At 57.7% G+C, this 13,352-nt stretch overlaps 1 protein-coding gene across 1 annotated transcript; it reads right to left on the bottom strand.

Annotated features, from left to right (window-relative positions):
* Window positions 1–9,487: 9,487 nt before the first annotated feature.
* On the bottom strand, window positions 9,488–13,084 carry FOXI1 (forkhead box I1). The gene is made up of 2 exons (XM_036311676.1): window positions 12,462–13,084; window positions 9,488–11,062 (listed from the first exon to the last, which is right to left on the bottom strand). Exons 1-2 carry the CDS (start codon window positions 13,036–13,038, stop codon window positions 10,515–10,517), a joined length of 1,125 nt encoding a protein of 374 aa, XP_036167569.1. The 5' UTR covers window positions 13,039–13,084; the 3' UTR covers window positions 9,488–10,514.
* Window positions 13,085–13,352: the final 268 nt, after the last annotated feature.

The raw sequence follows: 13,352 nt of genomic DNA on the forward strand, positions 1-13,352 counted from the left end.
AGGGCCCATGGCCCTCGGCGGACGCACTGGGGGCGTCAGGTGGTGGGGACGGCACATGCCCTGGCTCAGAGGTGGAGCCGGGTCAGGATTCCAGGAAGCTGTGGCTGCTCAGACAGGGACACGGGGAATAGTCTGGAGAGTGGAGTTGCAGCTTTTGAGGCTGAAATTCTCTCCTGGCTTCTGAAGACTTGTGGGTAGAAGAGATGGCGACAAAACTGAAATGGTTGCTGACGGTGGCCCCTTGTTCCCAGCACCCCTGGGGCCCAGAGCTGGCTTCTCAGAGAAGTGAAGGTCTGGGTGTGAAGGAAGCAGCTCAGTTGGGCTGGGAAGGAGGAGAATTCCAGGACATAGGCCCGGGGGCAGGTCCCTCCCCACACACACACCATGTGTGGGGCTCACACTGGGCTGATTGTGGGCACAGAGAACCCGGGGCAGAGGCTGGGCTGGGCTGGAGCACAAGGCTGCTAGTAAAGCCACGGCCTCGGAAGGGCTGCTCTCCAGACACAGAGCCAAAAGCTCCCCAGGCACTATCTCCTTTACTTCTTCCCAGGGCTCTGTGGTGCAGGGTTATGCTCCCTGCTTCAGGGGGAAACGAAGGCTCAGAGAGGCGAGGGCTTAGCTCAAGGCCACTCAGCTGGCAGGCGGTAGAGCCGGGGCTCAGCTGCACGTGAGCCAGTCCTTTGGCCTTAACTAGTCCACTCGGCCTCCCTTTCACACAGGTGCTGAAGGTCAGGTGGGTACCCCCCAGTCTCCTTTACAAGTTCCTTTAAGATCTCATCCCTTTGCATCTCAAGTGAAGTCAGTTCCGTGCGTAGCGAGGGACCTCTGAGGCAGCTGATCTACTGTAAGCTGCACACTGGCTTCCTGCTGACGTTCGGAAAGGACGTGCACAGGAAAGCTCGCCCCCCCGGAGCCCCCAGAGCACCCCTGTCTGTCTCTGAAGTCCTACTCGAGGAGGTGCTGTGCTTGAGCGTGAGGTCCTCAGTGGCTGCACACAGTAGGTGCTGAGGAGTGACTGAATGGATTCCCATCTCACGGGTACCTCTTGCCACCACCCTGCCCCCTATCCAAACCTGGACCCACTCAGCACTGCACATACCCACCCACCCACCCCAGTTGTACAGCAAAACACTTACAGGCCATGGGGTTTGGGGTCAGATCCTGGCTGAGTTGCTGTGTGACCTTGGGCAGGGTAGTTAACCTCTCTGAGACTCCCCTTGTAGGACCTAATTCCCAGGGTGGAGAAGAAGCAGTAAATCGATTCGCACTGCCTGCCCCCTAGTGAGCCGTGCACAGGAAAGGTAGGTGCCGGGGCCGGAGCACCCACCACGGGCTGTGGGGCTTGGCATCTGGGGTCTCCCCTCTGTGTCCAGGACTGCAGGTTGGTGCTTTTCCAAAGCTGGGATTGATCTGGAAGCCAGTCCAGAGAGGGTGTGCGCTCCTGGAGATTTCCAATCGAGTCCCGTCTGCGAGCAAGCTCCACCGGCTGGTTTCAGGCCACGTTACTTTAGTGGCCACACCTGGCTGGGGAGGGAGCGGAGGTGCCTCCCGGGGGATCAGCTGCAGCCTGTTATGACGCCAGTTTCACAGATCAGCACGCTGGGGCCCTCCAAGGTGACAGGGGAAATATAAGGTCATCTAGCTAAGGGAGAGAACGTGCTAGGATGTGAGCTGGTCCTCTTCCCAAGCCAGGGCGCCTACCACTGCACGGCACGGCCGCCCTTCTATGGATGCCTGTGGGCAAGCGTCCTCACGGCCCCGAGACTCCAAAGCGCGAGGCTTTTCTTGGGCCGCATGTTGCATGTGTTCTCCAGTGGGATGCTACCCAACACCCTGCCTGGGGTGAGATCGGGGTCCCCTCTATGCCCCCCAGGAAGCCTGCGGCCCCGGGTCGTGGTGAGAGGCCGGGCTTCAGTGGGGCGGGGGTTTCCCTCTGGCAGTCACCAGCCCCCTGCTCCCCAACAGCAGAGCGCCCAAGGCAGGGCTTGCACGGCCCCAGCCGAGCCCTGGGTGACGTCACTGTGTTTTACTTTTTCACAATCACCACCAGCGGGAGGCTGCCTGGTGCCGAGGCTGTGGTTGGGGTTCCGGGTTGGCCGAGATGCCCAGAAAAAACCGCAATTGCTCAGGGCCTTCCACCTACAGGAACCACGGAGGCCATGCCAAGCGGCTCTGCCAAGCCTGGCTCCTCCTCTGCCCAGGGAGGGACTGGCTTAGACACGGCTCCCTCTGCCTGCTCCTGAGTCCGGACACTAGTGCCCGGGGACCTCAGACTGAATCCAGAGGGCCCGGGCCCAGGCCCTCCTTGCATCTGTGTCCTAGAAAGTTCTAGATCTGCTTGGCAGTGGGTGGAGGAACTGTAGGGATGTAGAGAGAGGGGTCTGTTCTGAGAGTCTTGGGCTCTTGTCCTCACAGTATCTCCTCACTGCTCAGGCTGGCTGAAGACTAGGGCACCGCAAGTGGAGGGGAGAGGAAGGCCCAGGGATTGGGGAAACTGAGGCTGGGAAGTCATCTGGAAGGGTTTGGATTTTATCCCAAGAGTATGACGAATTAAAGGTAGATTTAAGAAGGGGTGAGACACCATCCAACTAGAAAGATCTCTGGAGCAATGATACCAAAATATACCAGTCAGGGTTCTCCAGTGAAATAGAACCAACTGGAGATACATTATCTATCTATCCATCCATCTATCTATCTTCCTATCTACTTACCTACCTATCATCTATCTATCTACCTACTTATTATCTATCTATCTATCTATCTATCTACTCACCATATATCTATTTATCAATCCATCTATCTATTATCTATCTACTTATCTACTTACTTACCTATCATCTATGTACCTACTTATCATCTATCCATCTACCTACTCATCATTTATCTATTTATCAATCCATCTATTATCTACCTATCTATCTACCTATCTACTTACTTTCCTATCATCTATCTACCTACCTACTATCTATCTATCTACCTACCTACTATCTATCTATCTATCTATCTATCTATCTATCTATCTATCTATCTACTTATCATCTATTTATCAATCCATCTATCTATTTATATCTATCTATCTATCTATCTATCTATCTATCTATCTTGATCTTAAGGAATTGGCTCCTGTGATTGTGGAGACTCGCAAGTCTGAAGTGTGCAGGGCAGCCCAGAGGCTGGGAGTCCGGCAGGATGGACGCTGCAGTCTCGGGCAGGGAGGCATCACCTACATGTTGATGTGCACCAGAGGCCTCTGGGTCTAGAGTAGGTCATGCCTCTGCGCTGACCAAAGCCGACCTTGGGCTTATCTTCTCCTACATCCACTACCCTGCTCCCCACCCCGCACCCACAGCACATCCGTCTAGCTCAGCCGTGGGCAAACTACAGCGCGCGGACTGGATCCGGCCCGTTTGAAATGAATAAAAAAAAAAAAAAAAAAAAAAAAAGGCCGTACCCTTTTATGTAATAATGTTTACTTTGAGTTTATATTAGTTCACACAAACACTCCATCCATGCTTTTGTTCCGGCCCTCAGGTCCAGTTTAAGAACCCATTGTGGCCCTCGAGTCAAAAAGTTTGCCCACCCCTGGTCTAGCTGGAACTGTGAACTACTTGAGGGCAGAGGCCTTGTCTTCTTTCAGGCTCCACTGCATCAATTCAGTGCCCGCGACATAGAAGCTGCTCAATAAACATGGAAAGAATCAATGCCTTTCTGTCCAGAAGCCATCCCTGAATCACGTGTATCTCTCATCATCACCAGCCGCCTCCTGCCCTCTGCACCTACTGGACGCTCCAGCAGCCCACACATCCCTGCAGGACACAAGTGCTCACAGGCGTGGGGTTTGGGATGAAGCAGGCGTGGGGCTGAATCGTGGTTTTGATATTTACATGCAACCTGTCTACAAATAAATTTTGATTGATCAATTCATTCATTCTTTTTATTTCACATGCCTATTCCTTAACTTGAACCAGGTGCCTATGTAAGTCACTCAGGTGCTGGATTCACACAAGAGTCGGGGCTACGATCCCTGACCTTACCAAGGTCACCACCATCTGGGCAGGGGGGATACATCTTGAGGATCTTGATAGTAGAGATGAGCATAGGGTGGTAGAGCATGGGAGGGGCCAGCTGAGCGCAGCCTGAACAGCAGGTAAGAGTCACTCAGAGAGCAAGTGGGAGCCAGCCGGGAGAAAGCACCCAGGGAGAGGGTCCATCTGCCACGGCCAGGGCAGCACGGAGCCCAGGGTAGGGCAGGGGAGAGATTTCCCAATACAGCAGTGCTTTGGCACGCCTGCTGGGAATTATCTCTCTGTTCCGGCTTCTCAGCATGCAGGCCACCAGCTCGTCTGGTTCTTGCCCTAAAGAATTCACCTGGTGCCAAGCTGAAATGAGGCCTCCCTCCCCACCTGCCTCTGGTCTTCCCCTTCAGGGAGCCTGCGCCAGTGGGGAGGGAGGGAGGGAGGGGAGGTGCTGATGGAGGAAGGACAGTGGGGACAACCTCAGCAAGCTGGCTGTCGGCAGATGCCAGGTTCTCCCCATCCACAGAAACCCACACCGGTCAGGTGCAGGCTTAGATGTTTGGTCTTGCTCTTTCCATCTGTGAAATGGGGATAGGCAATCGCATGTCAATTAAATGAGGCTCATCAGCCATTTTTATCCCCTTAGCCTGGCACAGAAGGACCTGGAGTAGCGGCTAAAACGTAAGTGTTGGATAAATCAGAGGATTGGGGAAGGCAGATGTTACACATGGGATTGCATGTGGGAGGACTGTAACTCCCCGGAGGCTGCCTCCCTTTAGGATGTCTGAGGTTCCATGCTTACCGGCGCTTTTGCTAGTTTATCCTTTAGGGCAGGGGCTCGGTCTTACAGGACCCAGCAATGCACCTGGAAGAGCTAACGAGCCCTAAATGATGCCATCACGTGCCAGGCACCGTTGAGGCCCTTCCTGCCGGGTCACCTCTCAGTGTTCACCAGGGCCCCGTGCACAGGGAGGGCACCCTGGCTCTTACATGACCAGTGCTCCGTGAACGTTTGTAGATCCAATCACGGGCTTTGATTCACACCAGAGGTTAGGTTTCTTTCATGGGCCAGCCTCTGCTTGCAGGGGTCAATTCATTTGGACGCTACGCTGAGGAAGATTCTGTGGTTGTAGAGGGCGGAATGGTAACCCCGCCCCCAAAAGATAGGACCACATCCTAACCCCAGCCCCAACAGCGCCCAGCACACAGTAGGCGTAGTGGCTGTTTGCTGGGTAGGTAATGACTCAGTGCTTTGCTCAGCTGTTCCAAGGTTATTAAAAGTTTCAAAGCCAACTTCACATTGGTGGGACCACAGTGGGGCCGAAGGGAACCAGCCAAAAGCAGGGTTTGGGTAGATCTGGCCCTCCCATTGGAGGGGCGCTTACATAGTCACCCGCTGCTGCTGAGAAAGGGTTAAACCTTGGCCAGCGCGGCCTGGGTGCTCTCCAGCCTGCCCCGCCCCATTACCCTGCCTCCAGCTGAGATTAGGCCATTAGTTTACTCATAAACAGGTGGCACACTTCACCTGAGCAGCAGAGATAAGGCCATTTCCAAGCTGCAGCCCCGTGTGCTGCTCTGCACCCCAGCCCGCCCGCCGCCTTGGCCTCAGCCGCCCGGGGCTTGTCCTTCAGGCAGCTGCTCTGTCCTTCGGAAACCCCTAGGTTTTTATCAAGACTTTGGGGGTCCTGGCCGGATGGCTCAGTTGGTTGGAACATCATCCTGTGTATCAAAGGGTTTGGGGTTCAATTTCTGGTCAAGGCACATACCTAGGTTGCAGGTTTGATCCCCAGTCAAGATGCATATGGGAGGCAGACAATTGATGTTTCTCTCTCTCTCTCTCTCTCTCTCCTTCCCTCCTGGCATGTACAGTGTCCCCCTCAATGTGCTTCCCTAGTGATGCATCAGGGCTCATCGATTTTCCTGTACTCTGATCTAACTCCCCATCAGACAAACTTAATCAATCCTGGTTGCTTGATGGATCAGCTGATACCAAACCAATGGAAAATTATATAAATACTAGAGGCCCAGTGCATGGATTTGTGCACCGGTGGGGTTCCTTGGCCTGGCCAGCACCCTCTCGCAATCCGGGACCCCTCGGGGGATGTTGGAGGCCCGGTACATGGATTCAGCCCAATCCCTGCAGGCCAGGCTAAGGGACCCCACAGGTGCACAATTCTGTGCACCGGGCCTCTAGTATGCATATCAGATCTTTGCTTAATCTCTTCTCGCCCTCCCCTCTCCCCCCTTCCCTCTGAGATTCATCAGTCTGTTCCATGTTTCCATGCCTGTGCATTGAGTGTCTGCCCCTTGGTGGTCAGAGTGCGTTATAGCTACTGGTAGAACGGTTGAGCAGACGCTTAGGATCTTTTATATACATTTATCAAACATTGTACTAGTGGCTAGATCACTGGGAGGTCCTATTTGGCATAAATCACACCCCCCAGGACTAAGGTGCTTCAAGGGGACAGAATTCCCCTGGGAGTCAGGAACCTTGAGCCGAGGTTTAGCTTAAGTAGTGGCGCTCCACCACTTCCTGCCTGTGCGACCTCCTTCAGTTGCTCTCTCTCTCACAGTCCGAGTTTCCTCACCTGCAGAAGATGGGCTCAGGCGGAGTTCCCTGCAGATGAAGCCTGGCACTGAGGCACGTCTGCGGGGACAGCGCTGAGTGCTGCCGATGCCTCCCCCCTCCCAAGCAGTGAAACCCAGTCCTGTAGGTCTTCCCATCCCCAGTCTCGGACAAAATGTCTCTAAGTATTTGTTGCCCATCCCCCCTTCCTTCCCCTTCACTCCTCAACCACATGTCCCCAGGGGATTCTGGAGCCAGCTCATCTCCCACAGCCCGGGCTCGGCCAAGCCCAATTTCTTCATCCAGGATCAATGATTTCTTCTTCTCCTTGCCTTAAAGAACAATAATGAATCACTCGTCAGCCCACAGCTTTTCTATTATCCCCTGCCTGCCTTTGGATTTCCTCTCTGGCTGTGTAATTGGCCTTTACAATATCCTTTCCACGCTAACAGAAATGAAGCCCTCGGGAGGAGAGGCTGGGGGACGCCTGGCCTCCTGGGCCAGGAGTTTGGGGAGTCCTTGACTCCTACTGCTCCCCCACCACCACCCCCACCGCCACCACCGGCAGCTCCAGTCACCAAGTCCTGCTGCCCTTTTCTCTTAAGAATGTCCTGTATTTTACATGCATGTTGTGCTTTGAGGCACACTCCCCTGCCCCCTCCCCATAGAACTTGGACTTGTGATCCAGGGCTGCAGGCTTGAAGGTAGGTGGTTTGAGGATGAGTGTGTAACCAGTGGTTTGGAGACCTCTGTGCACTGGTTGACTTCTACTGTCCTTTGGCTCCAGCCTCACCTCCTCCAGGCAGCCTCCCTGGGCTCCCAGCACACAGGTAGCCCTCTCCTTAGACCTTTTACTGGTGTTGGGGACCATGTCTTCAATGCAACGCCAAACTGCAGGAGCTAACAAATGCAGTGTCCACCCCCAGCACAGCACACGGAACTGGCCTCTCAGGGGGCGGGTACCCAGACCTCTCGCCTCCATGCCCTTTCTCCATCCCCCTCTCTCATTGTTTCTCAGAGGAAGAGAAGCCACAAGGGGGGCCAGAGCCAGCCGCGGAAGCTGACCAGGGAGACCCCCTTCTCAAGCTGGGCCCCGCGCTCCAGCAGCGTGACTAGGCGCCTCTCGCACCGCCCTTTCCGGGAGCTCCTGGCGCTGCTACCAGGAACTGCCCGAGCATCACCGACAGGAGTTGGCAGGGTCTCTGTGTTGTCAGAGAGCAGACATCCTTTCACGGCTATGCCCATGGCATTCTGGGCTGAAGAAGAATGGAGGCTGGAGTGTAGTGGGCCTTGGTTCTGAATGGCCACCTCCTCCCAGGAGGCTGGTCTCTCTTCGGGACCCTCACACCCAGGCCCTGCCCAGCCCGCACCTACCAGGCCTCCCGTGACAAAGGAGGGGCGTCAGGAGCAGGCAGTGACATTATCAGGGGAGACGGTGGGATTGCAGAGTCCATTCGGGCACATGTGGTAGCAATGGGATCAAGTGTGATAAAAATCCTGGCCTGGCTTCAGGGACCTGCGATTGAACTCTGCCTATGACCTCATCTCCCTGGTGACATTGATGGGGTCGCTTCCTCCCCCAGACTCAGGCTTCCCTTCTGTGCAGCAAGGCATCAGCCTATCCCAAGTTTTCTAAGGCCTCACAGTCTGACACTGTGGCCCTCCTCCGCCCTTCCCTCCCTCAGCCACCCCACCCACACCCACCTCCATGGCCTGGAGAATCAGGCTCCGTGGGGCAAGGGACTCCCCAGGAAAGAAGCGGAGGCGGTTCCAGGGGGCCCCTCGTTTCCTCTTCCCAGGTTCCCTGATTTGGTCTCCGGTGGTCAGTCCTGCTCTCCTCAGTGCTCGGTGCAGCGGATGAGAGTTTCGGCCTTGGCATCCACGAATCTGCGTTTGAATCCTGGCTGTGTCCCTTCATCAAGTTACAGAATCTCTCTCCGGGCCTCAGTTCTCTCTCCTCTAAAATGGACACAACAGTATTGATCGCGTTGGATGGTTTTGAGGATTAGATGCCACCGGGCAGGTCAAGTCCTAACACATGCCTGGCACACGGTGAACCCGCAGTGAGTGCTGCTGTCCTCATCATTAACGTCATTGTCATCACCGCCCCTCTGCTACTTCCGGGAGAGAGCCCTGCAGGGCATGAGGGGGCAGCGTGCGCAGCCTGTGCACAGCCTGTGCAGGAGGCCGGGGGGCCCTGGCTTGAGCCCTCTGTGTGCATATCCGAGGAGGGGACTCTAACTAGAAGACCTCCAGTTTCCGCGCTTGACTCCCAGCATGCACTGCGCCAGGCACCCCTGCGAATCGCCCGTGCACACACTCGTGTGCTCTTGTGAGGACAAAAGCGCTCCCTCTGCCTGGCACTCGGCCCAGCGCCTGCCCACAGCCCTCGGTGACCTGGAGACCACGTACTGCTGTGCCCACCAGCAGCATTAGCCACGTCAGAGGCTGCACTGCGGTGTGATGCGGTGCAGGCGTCAGAAGACCCGGGTGAAAACAGTCTGGGGACTTCAGGCAAGTTGCTCAACCTCCCTGACCCTCAGTCTTCCCGTCTGTTAATGGGCAGGCCCACCCTTCAAGGGGTTGAGGAGGGTTAAATGACCCAAGCGCAGTTATGAGGACCATGTGAGCTGTCAAGACTGGGCAATGCCCAGCCCGTAGTTTGTGTCCAATAGATGGGCTCCTTCCACGCGCCTACCCCATCCCTGCAAGCCCCCCTCTTTCCCTTGGGGCCTTTGTCCTGTCTGCACACCAGTGTGGGAGGGAGGGAGCTTGCACACATTCTGCCTTGCCTGCGGTCCCTGAAGCCGCAGCTGCAGCCTGTCCTTGGCCCCCAGTTGAGTCGACCCGCGGTCCAGGGACAGGGAAACTCACAAGGAAGGGACACACACAGTTTTCTGTTGGTTTGTTTTAATCAAAAAGAAAAAAAGAAAACAAAAAAACACTTCCCAGGGTGTGCTGTGAGGAAGGATCGCAGGTGTGTAAAGTACATATGGAAGCGTGTAAAGTACATACAGAAGCGTGTAAAGTACATACGGAAGCAAGAGCAGTCCCAGGAGCTGCTCCTGGACCCTGGCGGGAGCAGGCCCTCCGTGAGGCCTGTTCTGACACTCACTTCTCGGGCTGTGAAAGGGAAGCGGGTCTCCGGCCTGTTTCTCTTGGAAGGCTCAGCCGCCGCCCGCTCACCGGTCCATGACGTGCACACAAGGAGCTGGTCTTTGCGGGTGGGGAAGCACCGGGTGGGGGGCTTGGGGTGCACCACTCCTGTCCCTGCCCTGCGGGAGGTCTCCGGGTCTGGGAAAATGGTGCCCCTCTGAGGGGGCATGGCCTGGGCTGCCCGCCTCCAGTGGCGGCGGAAGGAGTGCTGCAGGGAAGCTGGGGCCACAGCACGACTTGGACCAGGATGGCGTGTGCCCGGGGCTGGTGCTAAGTTCTGATGGAAGGCCAGAGGCAGTGGGTGAGCTCATCACAACCAGCTTTCCCGGACCTTCCTTCGCTGCTCAGTCAATCCCTCCACCCCTCCCTCCACTGGCCCCCAAAGTGGGAGTCCCCCAGGACCTGACTCTTGGCTCTGCCACGCACCAGTTTGTATGACCCAGTTTTCTCATCTGTAAAATGAGGACCTTCATAGGACCCCCACAAGGTAGCTAGATAGTAAGCGTGGCTAGGCCTTCCGAGCCTAGTACGGCTCCAGGCACATAGTAAGTGCTCAACAAAGGGCCGGCCGCCTTGGTGACTGTCACTCAGGCACCAGCATGTCCAGTGCCAAGTTGTGGGTGTGTGTCCAGGTATGGGTGACACAGAAGGTTGACACCGGGTTCCGGAAACAGGAGGAATTGCTCTGAGCCTCCTGTGTCTGTCTGGGAGCTCGGAGGTGTCTGGGCAGCCGGGGGACCTCGGGCACGTCCATGTGGCTCAGGGACTGTGCAGTCCTAGACCTCGGTGCCCTCCCGGGGGTAGAGGACGCTGTTCGTGTTGATGCTGTTGTAGAAGTGGGGGCTGAACTGGTTGAGGACAGCGCCTCCGTAGCCCAGAGCGTTGGTGGGCATGGGGTTGGCCCATTCTCCCCCGGCCCCGTGGCCGCCGAGGCTGGTGAGTGGGGTGTAGGAGTTGAAGTTCCCCAAGTTCTGCCCCATCTTGTCAGTGGGCTCGGGACTCAGTCCCGGCGTGGCCACAGGGCGGCTGGCGGGGCTGGCCCCGCTCACGTAGGACGTCATGGAGGAGAGGAAGCCGTTGAGGCATGGGGTGCCCGGGGGCCCCGGGGACGGTCGCTGCTCGGGGGAGCCGGCGGAGCCCGGGGAGGTGCCTTCCAAGACGTCCTGGGCGTCTGCGCTCTTGGGGCTGCCCGCCAGGAGCCCGCTCTCCGTCTTCTCCCCGGGGCCCGACGAGACGTCGGACTTTCTCTTCCTCTTCCTGCGGAAGTTTCCGTTGTCAAACATCTTCTCACAGTTGGGGTCCAGGGTCCAGTAGTTCCCTTTGCCTGTGCGAAGGAAAGAGGGGGAGGTGAGTGGAGAGACGGACACCGTGCTTTGCTCTGATTCCTCCCACTGTCAAGTCAAAACACAGGGAACAACCCGGAAAGACAGAGAACAGAAGTCAGAGACTGAGAAGGGAGAAGGGTTCCAACCCCTCGCTGCTCAGAGCTCAAAGACAGACAGGCAGGGGCTGTGACCTTGTTCACAGCAGAGTCAGAGGTTCAAGTACTGGAGGTGGGGCCTGGGAGCGGGGGGGAGGGTGGGGTGAGGGAGAATACTTGGGAAAAAAGGCAGGGCTCCCCCAAGGTCCCGGGCATGGACTCCAAAGATGGACTTGAGCCTCCACTTTGCTCCTCCCTGACTGAGGGGCTCTGGGCGAGCCTCAGTTTCCTAGTCTGAGAAGTGGGCCCGTTGTACCTGCCCTTCATCCTCAGGCTGAGTGGAAAGGAAGGTGCTAGGTGTGTGACTGGGAAGTCCGAGGGCCCCAGGTTAGGTCTGAACTCTGCCTGCCTGTCTGTCTCTGGGCCCGAGGCTACGGCCGGCTATTGAAGGGACACACACTGGCCCCCTTGCTAGCCTCCAGGTGGTGGAGCTGGTCCCCCCTCCCCACGCACTGTCTCCTGGCTTCCTGCGATGGGGCCAGAGCGGACTTTCATTCTGGGCGTGGAGACTTGAGTATTCAGTACTCTACGCTCCCTACATCTCCGCGTTGGAGAAATTCACCATTGAAAGGACAGGTCCGCAGTCTGGTGTCAGAGGCCTGCGTTCAGGTCGCATTCCAGCCAATTCCTCCATGCTGCCGAGCGGGCAGGTGTCTCCAGCCTGCTACTTGCCTTATCTGTAGAATGGGTTTCCCAAAAGCCGCCCCGCAGCGGTGGATGAAGGAGGTGATGCAACCAGGGCGGCAGCAGAATGCAGCCCTTGGTGGCTGTTCAACAAACGCCCCGTCTCTTCCCAGCAGCCCCGGGACCCCCTGGGTTTCCATGTCAGTCTCTCACCCCCAAGGACTCGTGAGGAGCTGCTGCCGGGGGTCCAGGCCCATCAGCCACCGCTGCAGACCGCAGGGCACCCCCGGGCACCACAGCCTGGCGTGCATGACCCCATGCCCCGCCACAAGCCTTCGCAGGAGGCACGGTTACCATCCCTGCTTTCAGGTGGGGAAACTGAGGCTCGGGGATCGAACCAGCCCGAGGTCATGGACTGGGCAGTGGCCCAGCCAGGATGGAAACCCCAATCTGCCTCCAGGGCCCCGGGTCTCCTTCACTGCTGACTCCCCTCAGCACCCCCAGTTCTGGGGGGCACGGTCAGATTTAGAACTTTCCAGAAGGGGATGTGAGGAAGGCAGCGAGCCTTCCCTGGGCACCAGGGGCTGCGGATGCAGCGGCCACCACGCCTCCCCCTTACCTGGGTCGTCCTCGTCGCGGGGCACCTTCTTGAAGCAGTCGTTGAGCGACAGGTTGTGGCGGATGGAGTTCTGCCAGCCGGCCTTGCTCTTGTTGTAGAAGGGGAAGTGGTCGGCCACGTACTGGTAGATCTGGCTGAGGGTGAGGCGCTTGTCGGGCGCCCCGTGGATGGCCATGGCGATGAGGGCCGAGTAGGAGTAGGGGGGCCGCACCAGCTTCATCAGCTCCTCCTGCGACGGGATGGGCAGCCAGCCCAGGTCGCCGCCCCCCATGCCGGACACGCCCGGCAGCAGCTGCCGCTGTACCCCGTAGGCCTGGGGCAGGAAGGGGCTGGCATTGGGGCCCGGCAGGTAGGGCTGCGGGGTCATGGCCTGCCCGTTGAGCCAGAGGTAGGGGTTGGGGGTGGCCCCGTACTCGCCGCCCGCCTCAAAGGAGGGGGGCCGCTGCGGGCTGGGCAGGCCCTGCGGGTGGAAGAAGTTCTCGTAGTACAGGTTGACCTCGGGGGGCTCCTGGCCGATGCTGGGGAACTGGGGGCTGCAGTGCGGGGGCGAGGGCACCGGGAGGTCGAAGGAGCTCATGCTGGGGCCGGGCTCCGGAGCACCTGCTGCCACCTGCACAGGGAGCTGTCCCTGCAGGTGCCTCGCCCGGCTCCCACTTATACCCCGAGGGCTGGGCCGCCGCCCCACCCAGGGGCGGCCACCTGCGCAGACCCGCCCCTTGGCCCAGGGGCCACCCTGCCCACAGCCACCTCCGTCCGCTAAGGACCTGCCCAGACCTGCATCGCAGCAGAGGTTCCCTCTGTCCCCACCGCTCTCCTTTCTCAGCCTATTTGCCCCCTTTCCCTCCTTCCTTCCGTCTCATTTTTCTCTTTCCTCTTCTCTCCTTCTCATAT

The sequence above is a fragment of the Myotis myotis genome, unplaced genomic scaffold (assembly GCF_014108235.1).
Source record: "Myotis myotis isolate mMyoMyo1 unplaced genomic scaffold, mMyoMyo1.p scaffold_m19_p_6, whole genome shotgun sequence".
NCBI classification, from domain to species: Eukaryota; Metazoa; Chordata; class Mammalia; order Chiroptera; family Vespertilionidae; genus Myotis; species Myotis myotis.

Coding starts and splice junctions, on each gene's coding strand:
- FOXI1 (XM_036311676.1), bottom strand. CDS start 13,038: ATGAGCTCCTTCGACCTCCCGGTGCCCTCGCCCCCGCACTGCAGCCCC. Junction 11,063..12,461: donor CCGCGACGAGGACGACCCAG/GTAAGGGGGAGG, acceptor TCCTTCGCACAG/GCAAAGGGAACTACTGGACC.